Below are 24,601 nucleotides of genomic sequence, written 5' to 3'. Positions count from 1 at the left end.
TGCTCTGGAGTCTGCAGGTCTCTTTATGCATGTGATTTTGTGTGAGGGGCCGTGTAGGACTTATTGAAATCACTCACCAATGAGACACACATATTACTGAATGCTTTTATTTACACTCACTACTGAGATACTCATGTATACTACTGGAATGCTCTTACATGCAATGTTACAACTTTTACACACATACATACTCATGCCATCAGACAATGGTGTGGTGCCTGTGTGTTTGACAGAGAGACTGAATGAATGAATGAATGAATGAATGGAGTGCTGAGCTGTGAGTGATTTAAGTGTTAGCAGTGAGGTTACACCTAAAAATCAATGTACAGTGTTATTAACAGTTTGCTGGTAACAAAACTGTCACCTCTTTCGAGCGACGAACTAGTTCTTTTGCTATAACTGCTGGGGAAAAGTGAAGGGAGCTAAGCCCGAGGTTTCTGAGGAGCTTCGGCCCTGGAAGAAGACATCTCTTCAACCACTGGGAGGCAAACAGGAAAGGTTTAACAGCTGGACACAGATTCCTTGTGTCCATAGAATCAACGATGTCACGATGACAGCGTTGATGTGCACAGATTCCATGGATCCCTGAATGTATGTGATAAATACAACATCCATATATTTTCTTTCAAATGAAATGACTTACACACTTATAAAATTAGGTTTTTATAGTATGTATGTAAAAGCATTTCAATAGTGAATGTAAAAGCGTTTCAGTTGTGAATGTAATAGTGCAGGGGCGGCAGTAGCTCAGTCCATAGGGACTCAGCTTGGGAACCGGAGCGTCGCCGGTTCGAGTCCCGTATGGACCAAGTAAGTGGACTGGTAGCTGGTGAGTTGCCAGTTTGCCTCCAGGGCACTGCTGAGGTGCCCCTGAGCAAGGAACCGAACCCCCAACTGCTCCAGGCTGCCGAATAATGGCTGCCCTGCAATAATTGGAAGTCGCTTTGGATAAAAGCGTCTGCTAAATGACTGTAATGTAATGTAGTTAATTAGTTAGTTAATTGCTGTGTGATAACCAGCAACTGAGGAAGAACTCAGAAGCAGGATCGGATGTCAAGATACAACTTGCAGTCCAAAGTTTAATAAAATGGTCATACACAAGGCAGCCAAAACAGACAGGGGGCAGGCAAAGAGCAATAAAAATCAAACACAGGCAAGTATCCACCCAAGACAAAGGCAAAAGGGTTATCCAATATACAGGTTATACACGAGAAATCATGGACAAACAGTTTTGCCATAGAGTTTGACACACATAAACAAGACAATCTGGCTTAAGTGTGTGAAACTGCTGGGAAAATATACTGAGGGAGTGAATGAGCAAATTCAAAAAGGAAAGGAATTCAAAAACTGGAGGGAAATACAAGAAAGTACAACAACAGAACCACAAAAAACCCAAGATGCTACAAAATAAAACTCAAATATAAATCAGAGTCGACATGAGTTGTGACACGATAAGGATATGATGACCAAACTGGCAGGCAGAAAAGTGTCTCATTCGCTTTAACACGTCCTGCAACGGCATGTAAACACATAATAAACTGTAGGTCACGATGTAACAATAACCATATCGTAGACGATACAGTCCCCTCAATATCAGTGTTATATCAATATACTGCTTAGCTTGATGATGATATAAACAATGCTGAGATTGGTCACCGTGGGGCTGTGAGCTGGCCTCCTCTGCTCCTCCTTCTCGTATCTCTCCCTGCTGGACAAGCATGTACATGCGTGAGCACACACACACACACACACACACATACACACACACACACACACACACACACACACACACACACACACACACACACACACACACACACACACACACACACACACACACACACTAGATCAGCTGACGGTCTAACACTTCCTCAGATATCAGGGCCTTGCATAAAAATGTGACCTCAGTTTCCACTGGATAACACAGCTGACATCTCATAATGGGATTCTTGTTATTCTTGTTAAGCTATTTCAGCCAATCCTTCCCTGTTGCTTCGTGGATGATCATAATTAATCTTTAAAATATCTAATCAATTAAAATTTATTTATAAAGTGCCAAAACACAACAAATGCACATTTCACATAGAGCAGGTCTTGCACTTGGCGACAGCAGCAAGGAAAAACTCCACTAAGAGAGATGCGTGAGTGTGAGAGAGGGAGTACACAGGGAGACACGAAACAATAATAACAGCAATAAAAAGTAGTAATAGAAGTATGACTAATGATAAAAAAAATGGTCAGATGCTCATGGTCAGATGTTATCTCATGAATGTGTCCCAGCCGGTATGCTTTGCATGTACCTCCATATTTATATCAGAGATGCTGTCACAATGTTTTCCTGTGCAGCTGAACAATGTCTCCATAGAATGAGATCACAAGTTAATGTAAGGCGTAAATCATGTCCAGGACTCTATGCTGTTGCCCCCTGGGACACAGGGGGTACCATTTGAAGCACTCAGAGGCCTTTTCCTCAAACCTCCAGCCTTCCAGGGGAATGAGAGCCTCACCAAGAAACACATCCCTTTTTAGAGTTCCTGAGTGCCACACCGAGGCCTGCAGGGTCTTTGTCTGCAGCACGTGGCACTCATTGTGATACTGTCAAAACCAGACAAGGAATAGAATTAAATCTGGTTGAGTGAAACATGATGCAACACCACATTTACTTGACTTATTTTACCTTAAAAACTTCATTATAAACTGGATCTGTGGTGTTTCTCTTGACCGTTGTCTTCAGTTTACCGCTGTGACTCTTTTGTTGTACCAAGTACATCTTGACGTATCTGCATGTAGAGATGACACATGTTGAGGTTAACAGAAAATAACGCACCACAATGGGCTCATATATGCTACTGTTATATCATCCTTACGGGTGACACTTCTTCTTCTTGGTGTGTCCATAGGTGAGGTTTCTACAGGCCCTGACTCTGATCTCCAAGCAGGAGGTGTTGGTGTTGTAAGACAGGGCCACTTCCAGCTCTCCTGTCACACTGCTGCTGTCGAAGAGGGTGCAGCCTGTGCTCATGCTGCTGATGCTGCCCTTAGGGAGCAACACATGAGTAATGATTAATACTATTAGCAGGACAGGGTCTTCATCTCTGCAGAACAGGCTTCTACAGCAACCTGTGAGACAAGAAAGCACAGAAAACTCTGGGGAAGAAGTACATTTAGTGAAATGCATTGATAATGCAATTACATGTATATGCAGATAGAGAGGGGAGGAGAAGAGAGGAGCTCAGTACATCATGGGAAGTCCCCCAGCAGTCTAGGCCTATAGCAGCATAACTATCAGCTGGTCCAAGGCAGGCCTGGCCGGCCCTAACTATAAGCCTTATCGAAAAGGAAAGTTTGAAGCCTACTCTTAAACATAGAGAGGGTGTCTGCCCCCTGGACCCAATCTGGGAGATGATCCCACAAGAGAGGAGCCTGCTAATTTAAGGCTCTGCCTCCTGTTCTACCTTTCGAGATACTAGGAACCACAAGTAAGCCTGCATTCTGGGAGCACAGTGTTCTAGTGGGGTAATAGGGTACTATGAGCTCTTTAAGAAATGATGGAGCCTGACCATAAAATCATTGAAAGTGAGCAGGAAGATTTTAAATTCTACTCTGGACTTTACTGGAACCCAGTGCAGCAAAGCTAAAATGGGAGAAATATGATCTCTTTTCCTTGATTTTGTCAGTACACGTGCAGCTGCATTCTGGACCAACTGGAGAGCCTTTAGAGACTTATTACGGCAGCCTGATAATAATGAATTCTATGCATGATGATTCTGCATCATTCTGTGACAATATGTGCCTGATTTCTACAATGTTGCGTAAGTGAAAGAATGTAGTCCTTGAAATGGGTTTTGTGTGGGAGTGAAATGCCAAATGCTGATCAAAGATGACTCTTTGATTTCTTAAGGTGGCACTGGAGGCCAAGATAACACCCTCCATGAACCTGAAGGTTCAGGAACACCGTGTCTAACTTATGTGTATGGAAGATTAATTATTAACATGATCACTGACATCGACCTGATTAATCCAATTTAAACCAGTTTAGTACAGTGCCTCTAATGCCAATAAGATGTTCTAGTCTCTCTGTAATAAAATGTGGTGGTCAATGGTGTCAGGAGCTGATCGAGGTCGCTATGTTTTGTTATGTGTTTCTCCATTCCACTGTGTTTTTGATCCCTGCACGGACCTGAATTAAAATAAACCTTTGTTCCTTATTTGTGATCACAACTTCTGGCGTGATGTCCGCAACCAAGGATCGCTAGATCCATAACAGAACTATCTACCCACATCATGGACCCAGAAGACGCAACCCCAGAAGTTCCCCCGGTTTTTCAGGCTGTCGCCAGCCACGAGTCACAGCTCGGCCAACACCGACATCAGCTGGACAATCTTTCCGGGATCTGCCAGGGACTGGGGCGGCAGATGGCCGAACTCACCACCCAGATCACCGCCCTCGCCACAGCCTTTCCACTGCCAGGATCAGCTTGTTTATCCCCGCCGCATCCAAATTCGAGCTCCGCTCCACCGCATCAGTCCGCCAGCCATTCTTTCGCTCCAAACCTAGAGTCGTTTTCGGGTGAGCTGGACAAGTGTAAGGGCTTTTTGCTTCAATGTTCACTCACGTTCCAGCAGCGACCCACAACCTTTTTTTCCTGACCAATCAAGGATTATTCATGTAACAGAACTCTTACGCAGCAGAGCGCTGGCTTGGGCTGAGGCGTTTCTTTCCAGGCACCCTTTGGACTCCTTGACAAATTTCGGGTTCTTGAATAGACTCCGAAATAGAATAGATTTTCCACCACCCAGATATGGGTGGCTCAGCCTCAAAGTTTGAAACTCTCGCACTAGATTCCGGCTGGAGGGGGCGCTTTTAAAGGGGGTTAGCGAGCAGATGAAATATGAATTGGCATCTCGAGATGCGCCACCGGATCTGCCGTCTTTGATCTCCCTAGCCCTACAGATCCATGAGAGGTTGCAGCTCCGCTGTCGGGACCGTTCGGGTTTCCGCCCACAACAACCTTACTCCCGTGCCACTGCTTCGGAGTTCCAGACGAGAGGCCGCTCTCGTTTCGCTGTCGCCAGCCCCGCTCACACGACGACTGTCTCTGAGGAGGCAAGCCATGTTGTGCAAGATTTTCGCCCGCCGAATGTCAACAGAGGATTCGCTCCGGTGAGTGTGTGTACTGTGGTGAGCGTGGCCATTTAATTTCCACCTGTATGAAGGTGGAAAAGGCCGTTTCCATCAGTGGACGTGGGGGTACTGATGGAACAATCCAGTTTTCCCCCCACTTCTGAACTCTGCCATCCAGATTTGTATAAGTCAGGACACTCTTCCTATATCAGTCCTCACAGACTCTGGTGCTGAGGATAATTTCATTGATGATGGTTTTGTAAGGAAGGCAGGCATCGTCACGGTTCCGCTTGAGACTCCTTTCATGGCCAATGCGTTGGACGGAAGGTTGTTGGCTCAGGTTACTCACTAGAACTCCGACCCTTATTTTGTCAGGCAACCATCATGAGATGGTTAGTTTCAGCTTTCAGTTACACCACTCCTCCTGGGTCACCCCTGGTTACACCTCCAAAACCCCCACATCGATTGGGCAGCGGGCAAAATAGTTGTCATGCGGTCATGCAGTTCACCTACACTGCGCCTTGTCTCCAGGTGGGGGTGTTCCTCCTCACAACCTCAACTCTGAAAATCAGGACCTGGCAGCCGTGCTGGTGGATTATCAGGATTTAAGGGAAGTGGAAGTGTTTGACAAGGACTCTGCACTAGCCTTGCCTCCTCCCAGACCATATGACAGTGCCATAGACCTTGTCTCGGGAGCCCCGCTGCCTTCCAGTCGATTATTTAGTCTCTCTCGTCCGGAGAGAGAGGCCAGGGAGAAGTACACCCGCGAGTCTCTCGCGGCTGGAATTATTCATCCATCCTCTTCTCAACTTGGTGCTGGTTTCTTTTTTGTGGCATAGAAGGATGGGTCCCTCCGACCCTGTATTGATTTCCGGGGTCTAAATAATATCTCTGTAAAAAAGAAATACCCTCTGCCACTTATTAATTCTGCTTTTGAGTCCCTGCAGGGAGCTACCATTTTTTAAACTGGACCTTCGTAATGCCTACCATCTGGTGCACATCCGGGAGGGCGATGAGTACAAGACGGCATTCAACACCTTCGTTGGCCACTTTGAAGACTTGGTAATGCCGTTCGGACTCACAAATGCTCCCGCAGTGTTTCAGAACTTGGTTAATGACGTTTTGAGAGACTTTTTGTTTACTTGGACGACATTCTTATTTTCTCAAGTTCCCTTTTCTGAACATGTTCGTCATGTCCGCCTGGTCCTCCAGAGACTATTAGAGAACAAATTGTTTGTTAAAGTGGAGAAGTGTGAGTTTCATGTAGAAACAATCAGATTTCTGGGATTTATTTTGAAGAGTGGGCAGATGAGGACAGATCCAGACAAGGTTCCAGCGGTGACAGACTGGCCTGTTCCGTCTTCGCGTAAAAAGCTACAGCGGTTCTTAGGGTTTTCCAACTTTTACCGGGGGTTTATTCATGATTTCAGCCGCATGCCGGCACCCCTCACTAAACTCACCTCCACTGCTACCCCCTTCAGCTGGACTCCGGAAGCCAGTTCTGCGTTTGACAAGCTGAAGAAGCTTTTTACATCGGCTCCTATACTTACCCGGCCTGACCCGGCCCGGCAGTTTATGGTGGAAGTGGATGCCTCGGACTCAGGGGTGGGTGCAGTTCTGTCCCAATACTCAGATCCAGATCATAAGTTGCACCACTGTGCACTCTTCTCCGGGCGTTTGTCGCCTGCCAAGAAGAATTATGATCTACAAGGAGCTGTTGGCAGTTAAGTTAGCATTAGAAGAGTGGAGACACTGGTTAGAGGGCTCCATGCTGCTGTTTATCATTTGAACTGATCACAAGAACCTGGCTTACATCCAAACTGCTAAGCGACTTAATTCTAGGCAAGCCCGGTGGGCTCTGTTTTTCAGTGTTGATCCAGGTGGGGGTCCTAATAACTGCCTTTTCGTCGCTGATGCTGTCCGTTCCCAGGTTCTGCAGTGGGCCCACACCTCTCATTTTGCCTGTCATCCTGGGATTTCGCGCACATTGTCCCTCATGAAAAGACAATTTTGGTGGCGATCTATGGCCAGGGCCTATGTCTCTGTGCGCACCGTGTGTGCCAGAAGTAAGAGTATCGCCCACCTATGGGGTTACTCTGTCCTCTTCCGGTCCCTAGTTGTCTCTGGTCTCTGATTTTGTCACGGGCCTACCCATGTCCAAAGACAACTCGGCTATTCTCACCATAGTTGACCGATTTTCCAAGATGGTGCATTTTATTGCTCTGCCTAAACTCCCTTCTGCCCTCGAGTCAGCAGAAATCCTCATTTCCCAGGTGTTCCAACTGCATGGAATCCCATAGGACATCGTCTCCGACCGTGGACCTCAGTTTACCTCCCAGGTTTGGAAGGCGTTCTGCACAGCCTTGGGAGCATCCATCAGTCTGTCTTCAGGTTTTCATCCCCAGACCAATGGTCAGTCGGAGAGGGCCAACCAGGATTTGGAGGCAGCTCTCCGCTCTGTCACCGCATCCAATCCCTCTGCCTGTAGCGATTATCTGCCGTGGGTAGAGTATGCCCACCGTTTACGGTGGAGTATGTTATCAACCCCAGTGTAGTAAGACTCAAGCTCCCAGCATCATTGATAATTCACCCATCTTTCATGTGTGCACCACCCGCCCGAATCATTGAGGACCATCCTGCCTTTTCGGTCCGGACATTATTGGATGCTCGGCGTCGGGGTAGGGACGGGCTGGTGGACTGGGAGGGTTATGGGCCTGAGGAGCAATCTTGGGTGCCACGCTCGGCTATTATCGACCCTCAACTGGTAAAGGATTTTCATCGCGATCACCCTGGCAGGCCTGGGTCGCCAAGAGGCTCCCGTCCAGAGACCTACCTGTGTTGTTGTCATTCCTGTCTGGGCGTGGTTACCTGACTCCTGTTTCCGTCATCTCACTCCACACACCTGAGGCTCATCAGCCATCCAGGATTCATCAGCTGCAAGTATTTAAACCTTGGATCATCCCACCAGTCTTCGCCAGATAGTTTCGAGTGCTACACTGCTTTGTACGATACTCCTGGAGGTTATGTATACGTGCTTGCACCTTCTTTGGATAATCAGTTTTTGTCATTGTGCTCTTCCTGGACTTTTGTAGACTCAATTTCCGTGTTTCCACCCACCACACCGGCTTCTTCGTCCTCACCTGCCGCTCCAGATTCCGTGTCCTCCACTGTCGTTCCGGACTCCGCTCCCCTGTGTTTTTGATCCCTGCACGGACCTGAATTATAATTAGACCTTTGTTCCTTATTTCTAAGCACAACTTCTGGTGTGGTCTCCGCATCTGTGGGTCCGCCACTTTCAACCAAGGATGGCTAGATCCATAACAAATGGTGTCAAATGCAGCACCAAGATCTAATAGGACAAGCACAGAGAGAAGTCCTTTGATGCAATTAGAAGGTCATTTGCGACTTTCAAAACAAGCAGCAAGAATCTTGACTAAAGCTTGTAGATTTGAACACACCAATTCTAGCATCGCTACATTGGCTTCCTGTCAGTGCCATGGCTGATTTTAAGGTCTTACCTATAAAATATTACATGGCCTGGCTCCAGTGTATCTTTCTGACCTTATTGCTACATATGCTCCTGTGTGACCCTTCAGATCAGCAGGCACGCCTACTTGTCATTCCAAAAGTTAAATAGAGCATTTTCCTACAGTGATCCTTTTCTCTGGAAAGCACTTCCTGCACTCATTAAAGAGGCAGGCTCCCTAGAAGTGTTTAAATCCCGTCGCAATTAAGACGCACCTCTTCTCAGTATACTTCGATAATTGCTAACTCAACAATGAACAGGAAGCACAGTCTCCTTTTTGCAGGAGAGTAATTAACTAACCTGGGTTTAGACTCTTGAGTGTAGTGAGAAGATGGGGCACATCAGCTGATTTTCTCACTCTATCCTTCTTTAACCACTCATCATGTCATTCATTACATCCTGTGACTGGACTGACCACATCTCTGGCCTAAGGGCCCCACACCTATGAGTGTGAGGTCCACAGTGTAGTGACTTATTATTAATTATCAGTCCCTATTATATAGTACACATATCACTGACAATTATATATCACCTTTTATTATTATCATTATTTTCCTTCATGTAAAAAAAAGATAAACTTTAACTACATGAAGCAGGAGAAATTATTATTCTCTGTGACCAGCTCCTTCGTCAATGTTCTCTTCTTATCAGTTTCTACTCACCTTCGTCCCTCCAGAGTACTCAGTACTGAAGGAGGTTTCTTCTTCTGCTTCGGATGAGGAGCCATCCTGGTGACTGTCTCTGCTTTTCTTCAGCAGGTTGGGAAGGCTGGGAACTTTAATGAGCTGTAAAATAGAAAGAGAAAGAAAGAAAAATGCAACATTTGTATGCTGAATTCTCTATCAGTAATGTCAAATTTTCATGATCCGTCACAGAATGATGCAGAAAAACTTGTCCACACATTTGTTACCCCTAGGCTGGATTATTGTAGTTCATTATTATCAGGCTGCATAAATAAGTCTCTAAAGACTCTCCAGTTGGTCCAGAATGTAGCTGCATGTGTGTTGACAAAGACTAAATAAAGAGCTCTTATTACTCCCATCTTAGCTTTGCTGCACTGGCTTCCAGTAAAGTCAAGAATAGAATTTAAAATCCTCCTGCTCACTTTCAAAGTTCTTAATGGTCAGGCTCCATCATAACTTAAAGAGCTCATAGTACCCTGTCACCCCCCTAGACACCCCACTGGGTCTCATCTCCAACAACAATGAGACCGCCTACAGAGAGCCTTGGCAACCTGGTGCCAGGAAAACAACCTCTCTCTCAACGTCGGCAAGACAAAGGAGATGATTGTGGACTACAGGAAATGTCAGGAGGGACACGCCCCCATTCACATCAATGGGGCTGAGGTGGAGAGAGTTTCCCATTTTAAGTTCCTTGGTGTACACATCAGTGATGATCTCACCTGGTCTAGACATTCTGTCACGGCAGTGAAAACTGTCCAGAAACGCCTGTACTTCCTGAGGGGATCAAGAAGTTTGGCGTGTCTACCAAAACTCTCACCAACTTCTACAGGTGTACTGCCGAGATCATCCTCTCCGGCTGCATTACTGCTTGGTGTGGCAGCTGCTCTGCTGAGGACCGCAAGGCCCTCCAGAGGGTGGTTAAGACAGTGGAGCGCATCATTGGCTCCAACCTCCCCCCGTTCAAGGCGTCTATCACACACGATGCCTTAAAAAAGCACAGAAAATCACCAAGGACCACAGCCACCCATCACATGGACTGTTAACCCTTCTGCCATCTGGTAGATGCTACCGAAGCATCCAGGCACGGACTATCAGACTCACAAACAGTTTCTTCCCCCAGGCCATCAGGCTCCTCAACCAGTGACTTTGCACTATATTATCATTGGCACTCATTCCACTTTAGATATATTTATTGGAATAGTCTGTAAATATGTTATCTGATGTTGTTCAGTCTGGTCTGCACTTTTAATTCCATTTCCTTTAATGCTTAGTTCTTTGCACAAATTGCACAAATTTCAATATGCTACTGTTGTTGCCACGTCACAAGGAATTTCAATGTGTTTTACTGTGCAAATGACAGATAAACTTGAAACTTGAAACTAGAACGCTGCGCTCCCAGAATGGAGCCTTCAGTTATCAGGCTCCCCGAGGGGCAGACACCCTCTCTATGTTCAAGAGTTTCTTTACTTTATTTTTTGATAGGCTTGTAGTTAGGGCCGGCCAGGATTGCCTTGGACCAGCCCCTATGCTGCTGTAGGCCTAGAAAACAGGTGTCAAACTCAAGGCCTGCGGGCTAAATCCGGCCCACCACGTCATTTTATCCGGCCCGCGAGAGCAAAATAAACCTCTATGCAACTTATAAGCGTAAATTGTCCATAAACTACATTTCCCACAATGCATGGCGATTTTGCGACCTGAAAAGCGATCAGCGTTTAACGCAGGTTACTTTCTGTCGTTCCTTGGTCCCAAAATGTCATAGAGAAAAGTTGAAGCAGAATGAAGGCAGTTTCAGGACAGGTGGGAATGCAAATATATGTTTGTGCTTCCAGGACAAAAACCAATATGTCTTGTGTGTTATGAGGCAGTGTCGGTGCTGAAGGAGTACAATTTACGTCGCCATTATGATACCAAACACGGAGCTAAGTATGCCAAATTTTTGCCTCCAAGAAAAATAACAAATCGTCCAAGAATTGAAAAGGCAGACTGCAATCGCAGCAGGATATGTTCACAAAGGCTTCAGCCAAAAATGATGCCGCGGTCAAAGCTAGCTTTATTGTGGCTGAAGAAATCGCCTGAGCTTCGAGGAGTTTTTCAGATGGTGCATTTTTGAAGCAGTGCATGCTGAGCGTATGTGAGCAGGTGTGCCCCAATCAGATACATGGTTTTATTAATGTCAGTTTGTCAAGAAACACCGCAGACCGAATTACTGGATTAGCAGGAAATCTGAAAACACAACTGACCGAAGAGGCTTGCAATAATCTGGCTTTTTCATTAGCTGTTGACGAAAGCACCAACATCACAGATACAGCGCAGCTATCCATTTTCATAAGAGGTGTAAAGCCAGACCTCTCTGTCACCGAGGAGCTCTATGCAACAACGGGGAAGAGACATTTTTGAAGCGGTGGAGAAGTCTGTGAGTAAATATAAACTACCCTTGGAAAAGTTGGTGGGGCTAACTACCGATGGCGCACCTGCAATGTGTGGAGCAAAAACAGGCTTGGTTGGACTAATGAAGAACAAAATGCAAAAAAGTAACTGCCACACAACTCTGATAACCTATCATTCATTCATCCATCAAGAAGCGCTATGTGGAAAGGTTCTGGAACTGGATGATATAATGACCACGGTCATGCAAACAGTTAACTTCATTCGGGTGCGTGGCCTGAATCACAGCCAGTTTCAGCACTTTTTGCAGGAGATGGGCTCGCAGCATGGAGACGTGCCGTACCATACAGAAGTAAGGTGGCTGAGCAAGAGCACAGTCCTGAAACGATTTTTTGAGCTCAGGTAAGAAACCGCTCCCTTCATGCAAAGTAAGGGTAAACCCTCGCCTGAATTGTCAGATCCAAACTGGCTGTGTGATTGTGCTATGTTGTGTGACATAACCGATCATCTCACCCAACTGAACCAGAGGCTGCAGGGTCGCAAACAAGTCATCACGCAGATGTCCAACATGATCACAGCTTTCCAGCATAAACTGCACCTGTGGAAGTCCCAACTAGAAGAGGACAACCTTGCCCATTTTACTGTGTGTCAGAGCATCTGTGCCCGGTGCATTTTCATGCCCTTGGTTGGCTACCAAAATGAGCCAGTTAATTAATGAGTTTGATTGGTGCTTCTGTGACTTTAAAACACTGCACCCAGGCTTTGCCATCTTTGACAATCCATTCACCACCGACATTGACAGTGCGCCTCATCACCTTCAGATGGACTTGATAGACCTTCAGAGCGACAGTGGCCTGAAAGCAAAGTTCCAGGATGCTGCAATCGAAGACTTTTACCGTCAACTTCCCCCTGCTTCGATGCCACAGCCCGACTTCATGCTGCCCGTGTTCTATCCATGTTTGGGAGCACCTATCTGTGCGAGCAGATGTTTTCAATTATGAATCTTAACAAGACCAAGCACAGATCAAGCATCACCAATGACAACCTCCACGCTGTCTTACGGATTGCTACAGCATAGGACCTTAAACCAGACATTGACACACTGACCAGAGGAAAACGGTGTCAGACATCTGGCCAGAACACAAATAGGTAAGGTTTTTTTAGATCCTGAATTAAAAGTATAATAAAATGTATGTATAAGAACAGTTTAATATGTGTGCAATTGATGGTTGTGCTTGCATTTGTTTTGTGTTTGTTATTTTCAGAACATGATCAATGGATGAGGATGGTGTCTCAGGCTAAGAAGGGATCTACCTCAAGGACATCACTTCATCAACTTATATACCAATAAAGTGATAATTTATAACCTATTTCATATTTCTCTTTATTTAATTTAAAAGTTTGATGCATACAATTTTGTAACTTGAGTAAGTTGAGTAGTAATCTAATAAAGACGGTTATTTAAATATGTTGAGTGGATACATTTAAACTGTCTTAGTTACAACCGGCCCTTTGAAGGTAACCAAAATGCTGACATGGCCCAAGGTCAAATTGAGTTTGACACCCCTGGCCTAGACTGCTGGGGGACTTCCCATGCTGCACTGAGCTCCTCTCTCCTTCACCCCTCTCTATCTGCATATCCATGTCATTGCATTACCACTGCATTTCACTAACTTTACTTCTTCCCCGAAGTTCTCTGTATTCTCTCATGTCACAGGTTGCTGTGGAAGGCTGTCCTGTGGAGATTAAGACCCTGTCCTGCTATTAGTATTAATATCATTAGTCATGATTACACTTGTACTAGGCAGATGGCCACCCACCTAGGGCCCGGTTCTGGGTTCTGGAGGTTTTTTCCCATTAAAGGGGAATTTTTCCTTGCTGCTGTTGGCAAGTGCTTGCTAATAGGGGAATGTCGGGTTTCTTTAAATGCTCTGTATGTTAAGTGCCTTGAGATAAGGTTGTTGTTATTTGGAGCTATATAAATAAAGTTGGATTGAATTGAATTTAAATGATCATTTTTCTACTCAAAACATCATGTCAAGGCTGGGACTGACTTTGCTGCTAGATTTGTTGATGTCAGTGTCAGAGAGGCTCTTTTGTCTGCTGAAGCCAGATCCTCTCCTGCTGTTGTCCACCCTCAACAGGTCTCCTCGCAAGTCATTCTGAGACATGGAAATCTCTGCAATGACAAAATCAAAGTGATAGAAAAAGTCATAGAAATTAGCCTCAATGTTTACAAACCCACAGCAGTGGGTGTTCATTCAGGTACAAATATTAATATGAAGAAATAACTGTGATAATCTACGTGGATATACTACTGTATTAGAACTATCTGTGCCTGTCGTTTAAAGAAATATGCTAGTGATACAATTACTATGATGAAATCAGATGTTTGATTTGCATCATATTATTGCGTGCACAATATTTCAGTTGTGGTTATTGCAACACTGAAATCCAGCTCAACAAGACCAAAATCATAGGAAGGTGCAATTACATTTTGAGGAAGTACATCCGTATGTGTGTGTGTGTGAGAGAGAGAGACAGAGAGAGAGAGAGCGAGAGAGAGGGGGAAAAACATGCCAAATCCTCAGCCAAACTTACTTTTAACACGACTTGTGAAGGAAATCATGAGGTCCTCCACAGATTTGGTGAAAGGTTTTAATTTCTTCGAATCCTGTAGATCAACATCGAAATTAGCTCTCAGCACACATTTTATTATGAATAATTGGTAAAGTACTTTGTTCTACTTTACCCTGGATCTGTTTAAAAATTGATAATCCATGTGGGGTGGAGGAGTTGGTGGCACCACCGATATGTAGCTGAAACAGAAAAAGGAACATGGTAATTGTTACTCATTTCAGCCACAATCATTCAAAAGCATAGTGAAGGGACTGGTCGCACCTTAGCACACTGTAGGTCTTTAACAACGTCTCCCCAACAGTCTTGTATCTGTCTGGGAAACACAAAAATATTATCGATACTATGGTTAATTGCCAACTCAAAGTTTAACTTCCAGTTAAATACACATCTTGCTGTAAAGCTCAAGAGAAAGTGATCACATAGCTGGTTGAGCTCTACCCACTGAGCCCCTCACTGCTCCGTCCTTGTGCAGTATTAAGCAAACTCTGGCCTTAGGTTCCCTCTGTTCTGAGGAGGAGGGGACCTGTTCTGCTATTAGGACAGTTCAGGTTTGACTTACTGGATGCATTCCTACAGTCATCATCCTCATGTCCAGCAGTACCTTCATTGTATAGTAGGATATTACAGAATAAAGATGAAGGGAAATAAGAGAAAGCACAATACATCCCTTTCAATGTTCATACTGACCTAAGACTCCCATGCATGCTTAAATATTTCTATTACCAATACTTTTGGTACCACACTGAAAGATAGCACTACAGAATATTTCAGTACCATCCATCCATTGTTAAATCCACGTTCGCTCCTGTGGGATCATGTATTTTTCATCCATTCTCCATATCTAACCATCCAACCATATCTTGGGAGGTTCAATAATGAGACCAATTTTAAACAAACCTGAGGCAGCCGGAAACTTCTTTGCTCTCTCCTCCAAGAACCACTCTCCAGATCTGATCCTGACTCCTCTGTGAGCAGATTAAAACACTGGATTAAGTTGGGGAACATAACTGTGAAGTATGGTTAGTAAAAGTTGTGATATTCCTGCCACTTTTCTATTTGTTTGTAGAAAATTCTTGCAACAAATGCAAAAAATCTAACCAAGTCAAAATTTCTAAAATTTGATAGAAGAAAGATATTTTATTGAACTTGGGACAGAACTATAGAAGTACAGGTATCGAGGAAAAACATCCACATTCAGCCCAAACGACAGATTGAGATAATGAAGACTGATTTAATAAAAGTTTGAACATGTTAATTCAAAGAACGCTATTCCTGTAATTTAAGCATTTATCATAAGGCTCTCGGTATTGAGAAATCTGGTGGCTTGGTTTGGTAATAATGACCGATCCTTCGAGCAACCACAGTGTTTGCTGCTGTCTGACGTAGCAGAGCTACGTTATATCACTACGCCAAGAGCTGCTGGCAGCCTGCCTGCATTCCTATTCTTCTACAAAGTAGCATTTCTGCTACAAAATAGCATTGCTTTCTTGTCGTGCCTGGTTGTCAAAGTGAAAACCAACAATGACTATGTCATCAACATTCCGAAAGATGTGCACATTCACTGTACTGTATTTTGTGCTCTGTATTATTGATTATATGTGTGCATTATTTTCTTTTGATTGAATTGCCTTTAAACTGATTGTGTAGTCCAAAAGGTGCAACCTGCAAATGTGAACTTTTGGAGGGTATGAAGGAGTATGATATAGCCATATGCAAATGACAACTGACAAACATCAGGCAACCATGATGGGGCTCTATACTAATGACAAACATTAGGCAACCACGAGGGGGCACTATAATGAAGCACAAATAGGTAATAGTTTATAACAAATATCTAATAAATGATAAATGCATGTATGAGTAAAGGCCACGCTCATTTCTGTTAAATGCTTTTTTCACAAATTTGCAGAATATGGAGAAGATGTTTAGGAACCATCGATGGATCCGCTGCAGGTTGCCTACCAGCCTGGCATATGGTTTATGAAGATGTCATCTGGAAAAGCCTGGCAGCACTGTTGGCTTCAATTAGTATTAAAAAAAAAAAACTTCATTTAGTTTAACAGCTTTACAGTTGGGCTATAAATTCAATTCAAATTCCTCTGTTCTTGTTCAGGACAATCAAAGACTTTTCAAAGTTAAATGGACATGTTCTTTGATTTTTCCAGTCCTTTCAACACCATACAGCCTGCACTTCTGAAGGACAAACTGGAGCACAGGACTACCTGAGCAGCCATCCACAGTAGGTGAAGACACAGGACTGTGAATTGGACATGGTTGTCTGCAGTACAGGGAGCGGTTCTGGCTCTGTTCCTCTTCACCCTCTACACTGCAGACTTCTCCTACAACTCACCCTCCTGTCAGAGAAGTGACCCAAGATGTTGTGGACTGGTGCAAGAGGAACAGCCTCTCAGGGAAACCAAGAAAATTGCGTAGATTTCTGCAGGCACACCACTCCTCCCCAACACTGAAGATGGTGACATCGTTAAAGTACTGTGTTCACCTGAACAACAGACTGGACTGGACTTACCACACATCCGCACTCTACAAGAAGGGCCAGAGCAGGTTCTATGTGCTGTGGAGACTGAGGTCTTGTGGTGTGCAGGGGACACTCTTAGAGACATTTTATGACACTGAGGTGGCATCAGCCATTTTCTTTGGGGTGACCACTATAATTAAAGTAATATGCGTTTTGGTCCATAACTTCCTATGCTAATGTTGCACTAAAATATGGGTATATTTATGTTCCTTGAATAACGATGAACCATTTCACATGTTCCTTGTCAGCATTTGATTTTTTTCATTTCCATTTTTTGAAAATGGTAGTCAGATCACTGCTGCCTTTTTTGGTCTCTGCTGTCACTCCATATGCTGCTACTCCATATTCCATAATGCAATACAGCAGAGCTTTAGGAAAGTCATATTCTAGCCAATATGGCGGAACCAAGGGGACGCAGATTAGCAATGGGACTTATTTTCAACTGTAAATTACTCCACTAGTATGGAGTATTTTTAAATTCATTTTGTGATAAACCGTTACACGTAATGTGTAATTTCTAGGTGTGCTGCATTAAGGGTAATTTTACCTTTATCGGCACATCTACATGTGTCACTTTGGGCCATTGTTTCAGATGGGCTGAATGAGATGGTGCAGTGGCAAACGCCAATGCTAACATGGAAATAAAATAATTTTGTTATGATAAATTAGTAACGTTTATCAGCATGATTATTGACATTTATTAGCAAGTCAATGGTAATCGAATTATTTGGTTGTTTTCTCAAAGTACACTGCATTGGCAGCCTGTGACTGTATGCTTGAAAGATACTCTGCCATGTGCGAATTGTAAATGTATGGAAGCTTATTTCTGCCATCTGAGAAAAAAAATAAGAAAATATATGCCTACCCTCGCAAAAGATTTGCATTCCCCTGCAAAGTTTGTGTTCCCTCGCAAAACATTTGCATTTCCTCACAATATTTGCAGCCCCTCACAAACAGCAGTGGGCGTCACAACTGGTTTGCATGGTGCAGAGGCTGAAGGCAAATTGGCTTTGCTGCTACTTTTTGTCTGTATTTACCTCTTTGCCTACAAATGGATTGTTGATATTTTGTGTTCCTACAGCATACAACATATTGCATGTGTTTATGCCAGGACATGTTGGTTAGTGCCCCCCTCACTATTAGACTTCTGTTTTGCCTATGAGTGATTTGCATAAACGTCATCATACAACAGATAAACGTCATCATACAACAGATGCTCAGAAATGACTGACCTGAACATGAACACCCTAAGTATGTAACACAGGGCAAGCTGTATTGACATTTGTAATGTGGAGTCGATACTGTAGTATAATGCTGCATTTCGGTTTTGTCTGTCTTCATAATTGCTGGCCGCAACTTCACGTTCCTATAGTAATATGCTGGTGGACACAGATACAACTTACATTTGAGGATCCAACCACAGATTTTTTGCCACTTAAGATTTTACGTTTTTTTAAGTACATTAACAAGTCATCAAACAGTTAACAGCAGTTATGTTTCTTGTTTCTGATTGTGAAACTCTGCCTGCACCTGACCTTGTCTCTTGCCTCCAGCCCTCGGACCTGCGCCTGCACCCAACCTCGTCTGTTGCCACCAGCCCTCGGATCTACCCTGCCTGTCCCCGACGCTGTCTACTGCCGGCCCCTGTGGTTACCCTTGCCCGGTTAAATAAACGCTTTTGGTTCTATTGAATCTGCGTTTGGGTCTGTCTGTTTCATCAAACCTTGACAATCCTGATCAGGCCTTTCTGTCATCACACATTATTCAGTTAGAGTTGATGCTATGTATGTCTAAGTGTCTCTTACAATCAAACTGTGAAGATGTATACACTTTAGGAAATGTAATATTACAGTAGTACGTTTAATGGATAGTTTTCTTATACCTTGAGATATCCAGGGAAGATGGATCCCTTGGAAGATTAGTGAATGACAACCACAAAACCCACAACTGCCTATAAGTGCCTATTTGCTGCAAAGAATATAACGGTTGGAACTGAAAGTGATTTCAACTATGGTGATTCTAAATGGCCATGGCAGGAAAAAGTTGAGAAAAAGTGCCAACTAGTACTGCTAGTTCTGTATTTCTCCAATATTTACATGTATCTGATTAACTGTTTCTTTATGGATAACACTTAGATCTATATGATCTGATCAATATTAGTTCTTGCTTTTTATCTGAATTCCAGGTGACAAACCAGCTGGCTCCTGCTGTTGCAGCAGAGACTGAGACATGCTGTAGCTCTGACTGGGTGACAAACAATGACGCTAACACACAGATAATGGCGTCATGTAGTCACTATTGTCACACTCTATTTATGTTCACCTGCAAACAATGTAAACATCGAACTAAAAGTTTGGAAATTTGTGTTTGATAGATTATTTCTCTGTTGTAACAATGCTTCTTGGCAATACATTTTATACCGTTGGAAAGCCTGTTTAGTTCCCTTTTAAATGGTTCCCCATTTGTAAGAAACATGCATTTGTGGGATGAGCAGCACAGCTGAGTATGTGGGTTGCGCTCAACGGCTTTCCAACGGTCTAAAATGTATTGCCAAGAAGCATTGTTACAAGAGAGAAATAATCTACCAAACACAAATTTCCGAACTTTTTGTTGGATGTTTAGTTCCATTATTGAGATAGGAAGTTGTTCTGTGGGAAGCTGTTTTCTGATACAGCTTTCCAGTCAGGCTTACTCATTGGGTGATGTGGTAGACTTCTTATTGAGTGAACAGTTAACCTCACACACACACACACACACACACGCACAGATACTGTACATTACTAGTCTTGCCCTCATTGGACCATTTTCTGGGTGATGTTCCAGCACTGTCTACGAATATAATTTTAGTTTGATCTTTTGTGTAGCCACATACCAATTTGCCAGAAGCACAGGGGTCATAAGAACAGGTCATAGGTACTGTACATCGACTGTGTATGCCCACAACCAGAGGAAGTCATCAAAAAAGAGAGGTGAGCTTAAAAGAATAAAGCAGATTGGTGGTATTTAATGTGTTGACATTAAGTGAGTAGAATAAGATTGTCTGTTGATTTGTGTTATTAAAAGAGGAGGGTTAAGCACCATGTATGCATTGGAATGCATGCGTGTCTTGTGTGTATGATTCATATTGCATGACACACAGTATAAGCTCGTTGTTTTATTTACAGGTGTATTTGGTATAAGATCTAAAAAAGACCAACTCTAAACAAAGATTAGGACAAATAAATCATTCTGAACAAACAATGTTTTGGAAAACATTGAAGACAGTTATGTCTCTATAAAACCAAGTATTTAAGATTGCCTTGCTAGTTTGCTTCCCAGTGAGAACATGCGACCAAAGATTCCCTTGTTCCCAACATGCGTGGGTTATGGAATGCAGCACCTTCAAAATCTGCTTGCAATCTAGTTTAAATTTTATTTAATGGGTTTATTGGTAAGTAGCTGCATATTAAGTGGTATAATGTCATGTCATCAGGTGGTTATCATGGAAAAAAGACAGACATGGAAATCAGGACACAGAGGTGCACATCCTATAACTCTTATTTTGAGCATAACTTAATTAATTTAAGATTGTGGTTTTGCAAGGCCAAATTATACTTTAAAATAATTAAATAATCGAATTAAAAAGCCATTCTCCCAGATGGTGACAATAATGTACCTACAGCTTTGAGAAAGAGAAGAAGAAGATAACCTGTAAGCGTGGCACACGGTGCACTTCCAGTCCAAGCCTCCCCTTCCTCCCACGCCTATGCGGCACTTGCTGCAGATGCGGTGGCTGCAACTGTGACAAATGGCGCCTGAGTTCCAGAACTTTCCTAGCGGCCTCTGGCAGCGTGCGCAGGTCCTCTCGCCATACTGGCTGCAAAAGCTCTTAGCACCTTTCCTTCGTAACTCTTGCAGCTCATATTTCATCCTCCTGATAAAAGGGAAAATGGGAGAAACCACTGTTAGCTATGAAAGTCTGGATCCAGCCAAACTTTCAACAGATTCTAACCCTAGCCCTAACCCAACAAACTTTTCTTTCTGACCATTTCTGACTAAATATTCAATTTTTTTTAAGTTTTTGTGTGTTTGTTCAAATTATTCCTTATTGTCATTGTCAGCCCTCAACTACATGGACTACTGTTTATTTCCTGTCTACAATACCCAGCATGGTTTCTTCAATTGGTATCACTTGGGCATGTCACATGTCAAAGTCAACCAAACTTTAGAAAAGGTTTGGTTTGTTTGGGAGTGACCAAATTCAACTGGATTAAACCACAGCGCCATGTGGGAAAAACTCACCATCAGTCTGCTTTTCTTTTTAAAAGACTTTCAGACTAACATTTTTAAAAATCCAGATTATGAAACATGATGTATCATTCCATAAAATGTGTATTGGTTACAGATATCAAGCAGAAAACTGTGCTTTTCAGAAAATAGGATTTATTTTTGGTTGTTGTTTTGGTTGAATCCTCTATTTCTAAAGAAAAGTTTAAATTACCACCTATAGAATAACATTGGTGATCTTTACATTGTGAAGGGAATTGATGAAAAATGACTGACCTGATCCTGTCATCTTCAATGGTGCGCAGAAGTTTGTCTTTCTTAAGAACCTCCAAAATGCTTTCTCTCTCCAGAGCTTGAAGCACACTGAAATCCATGTCCATCTCTCTAATGGTCTGTCCCTCTTGCTGCTCCTTCTCTCTTTTTGTCTGCTTCCTGCTTCATCCCTCCCCTTTACGCTACATGATGCTTCCTCCTCAGGTTCTACTGTCCTTGAATGTGTAGAAACAGAGCAAAGGTTATCTGCTTTATCATGCTGGTATGATCTCCTACCTTCAGTACAGGGCCTCCGTCTGTGTTAAACCAGATAAAGAACTTGTATCTCAGTGTTTTCACTTGGATGATTAAACACACACCTTACACTTTGCTGTTTATGAGAATACACACTTGAACCTGGGGAAACACCCTGCCTACAATAGCAATGAGCTAATGACATGACTTCAGTGTAATGTCAATGCTCAGACCTGCAGCACAAGAACTAATGACCTTTGAAGCAATGACAAACTTTTATATTTAGGAGGAACCGGACAGTGTGTGAAATCATCCTCCACCATTAAGTGTTGCTTCACTGACAAACCCAATGAAAACCTTTATCTTTTAATATTATTATCATTATTATTGTTGTTTGTCTTTTCGCTGGCCAATGGACTTGAAGTGATATTTTCCAAAAGGCTAGATATCTATTTATTTGAACTCAAAAAAAGTCTTAAAGACTTGGTAATTATCTTCGCTTATTATAATTTTCACTCATTTTTATTCAGGACATGTGTACATTTAAACACAATTGACATATTTAAGTGATACTCTGGCCATCTTAGAAAATTACATCTGAACTACACCACTGACATTGTTTATTTTAAAGTTGGAGAAGCTTCTGCAGTATTCGCCTTTGAATGGAACCTCTCAGAATCCTAAGCTTCAACAATGCCAAGACAAAAGTGATGCACTCCAAAAATAAAAGCAAACCATATCCTTTGGTTAACCTAATATAACTGCATTGTGCTATAATGATGGTGAGGCCTTCTATCTCTTTGGCTCCTGTTTGTCCTTACAACACCCTGCACCCTGGGTGTGTCTCCATAATATCACAAAAGCTGCCAACTGTTGTGAGAAGGCACCAGGAAGTTACTATAGGATAAAAACATAGAAGATGATTGTCATTGGTAAACACTTTCTGAGGCAACAGTGAACATGTTTGTTTCCAACTAAACTCTTTTAGAGGCTTTTCCATGTAATTCCATGGATGGTGCTGTGTGGTTCTGCGGGTCCGTTGCTGGGTCGACTGCTCCAACTTATAAAAAAACAATGGCAGTGAGCCTATACAGATGTAAGTATGATGATAATACTTCAATTTTGAAAAAAGGCGTGTCATTTATAGGATTGGTAAGACAATTCCCTGTCTGTTGGGTTGCTTAATGATGACATCATAAAAAGGACTGACTGGAGAAACATTGTGAGTAAGTTTATGTTGAGATTGGCAAAACCTCAGGTTGAGGTCTTATTAACTGCACAATAGAGCATGTCTCATTTTTAAAATGGTTAATATCCAAATCTTGAACCAAATCTAACTTTTAGTCTGTGTTGGAGGATAAGAGCCTGTCCAGAGCTGCCAGCAGACCAACAAAAACAATACGTGTTAGGTGTAATGACGCCTTATAGAATGAAGACAGCTGGATGTGTTCTTTTGTGATATGCCCTGTGCTTCTCTCAAAATATACATTTGATCGTTTCTTCGTGCTTCCCTGTGGTTGTCCCGCAATTTTTACTTGTTATCATGACACCTTTTATCTCCATTTGATAAGATACTTGTATTCAGTTCTGCATGATTATCATGTAAGACAAAATACACTCATTTCACACTGTACAAGGGCCTGTAATGATTCAGGTCGACCGTGGTTGATGTGACTGACTTCATATCCGAGAAGTGAGGGTGGGTACTCATATCAGCCCACCACCACCACAGCAATAACTATAAAGGGGGGCCAGACTGACATCACGTGGACACCCAATAGAGTGAATGACTGTGATGCTGTGAGAAAGAATGAAGAACCGTTTTGAGTTCTCACTCACATTTCCCACTCTGCTGCAGAGCTTCCTGGAAATCAACTGTCAGTTACTGCATTCTACTGCTCAAGTCTGCTCTGGTAGTGCGTCTGGGCTTAAATACAGAATCATCATCGCTGCCAAATTCCAAATAAAATGCCACTTGCTTCGAGTTCTCATATCACATATCATCATCGGAGATCATTAAAAACACTTCACAGGAATCAAGGGCAAACAATGCATCGAAACAGTAGCAGCCACTTTGTATTTTTCCTTTGATGCTACTGCAACTTCTCAATTACAGATCATTTCATAGGTTTTTTTCCCCATAATCACAACAAAGGCATCACTGAATCTGTCTGAAAAAAGAGCTGCTACTAAAGGTCTGAAAAGGAAAGCAAGCAACAGCAGGTTTGACACATGGGAACTAGAGAGCTCTTACCTTCACATTGGTTGTAATGCGTGAGTGGTCAGCTGGAGGAAGCTGCAGATTTTATGCACAGAGGAAAACGCACAAAACCCAGTTTCCTTCCTGCCCTCAAAAACTCTGTTGCAACCAAGATAGCAACTGCTGCTTCTGACTCGCATTTCATAAAGGCTGATGAGCAGTGTTACTGTGTTTCATAGGTAAGGAACAAAGAAAACAGAAATAACACAATATATGCAAATGTATTCCAAAAGTGGTCAAAACCAAAAATCCATTTAGACTTCCACTCAGTTTCAATCTTGATAGAATACTAAAATGTGTTTTCAGATTCTATCAGCTGTGTGAAAATGTGGAAAGGAACTGAAGCTGAATTCTAACGTTACAGAAATGATTGAAAGAAAAGTGAAGGCAAACATGTCCTTGAAGTTTTTACAGTAAAATTAAACCTGGAACATGTTGGTACTAATTTGGCAGTAATAAATACATACATTTTTATCCTCCTTTAATGCTACTGAACAGAAACAGAGAGGGGAGGGAGAGAACGACAGCACCAATGTAATAATTATACAAAACTTAAATTCACCTGCTGTTTCATACATGAACCAAACTGAACATTGAAAAATGTACAGAGTGCAGAAAACACTGGTGCTGTGAAAACAAATTACAAAACAAAAACATACCAAGACTGTCTTGA

At 42.9% G+C, this 24,601-nt stretch overlaps 1 protein-coding gene across 3 annotated transcripts; it reads right to left on the bottom strand.

Moving 5' to 3' along the window:
• Positions 1-402: 402 nt before the first annotated feature.
• Positions 403-24,024, bottom strand: sytl3 (synaptotagmin-like 3). 3 transcript variants are annotated; one of them, XM_076167980.1, is made up of 14 exons: positions 23,923-24,024; positions 21,438-21,649; positions 20,584-20,808; positions 15,257-15,324; positions 14,621-14,672; positions 14,472-14,538; positions 14,321-14,393; positions 13,774-13,898; positions 9,314-9,436; positions 8,266-8,340; positions 2,868-3,037; positions 2,678-2,780; positions 2,508-2,595; positions 403-1,708 (listed from the first exon to the last, which is right to left on the bottom strand). In XM_076167980.1, the coding sequence occupies exons 2-14, from the start codon at positions 21,539-21,541 to the stop codon at positions 1,653-1,655; spliced, it is 1,329 nt and encodes a 442-aa protein (XP_076024095.1). In that variant the 5' UTR covers positions 21,542-21,649; positions 23,923-24,024; the 3' UTR covers positions 403-1,652. The 3 variants fall into 3 exon arrangements, with proteins under 3 accessions (XP_076024095.1, XP_076024094.1, XP_076024096.1); XM_076167979.1 differs by having other exon boundaries at positions 403-2,595; XM_076167981.1 differs by lacking the exon at positions 8,266-8,340 and having other exon boundaries at positions 403-2,595; positions 23,923-24,023.
• Positions 24,025-24,601: the final 577 nt, after the last annotated feature.

This window comes from Genypterus blacodes, unplaced genomic scaffold (assembly GCF_046128005.1).
Source record: "Genypterus blacodes isolate CSIRO-AG114 ecotype Tasmania unplaced genomic scaffold, CSIRO-AGI_Gbla_v1 ptg000185l_1, whole genome shotgun sequence".
Lineage (NCBI taxonomy): Eukaryota > Metazoa > Chordata > Actinopteri > Ophidiiformes > Ophidiidae > Genypterus > Genypterus blacodes.
The sequence above is the reverse complement of the archived record's forward strand: the minus strand, read 5'-3'. Positions and strand labels throughout refer to the sequence as shown.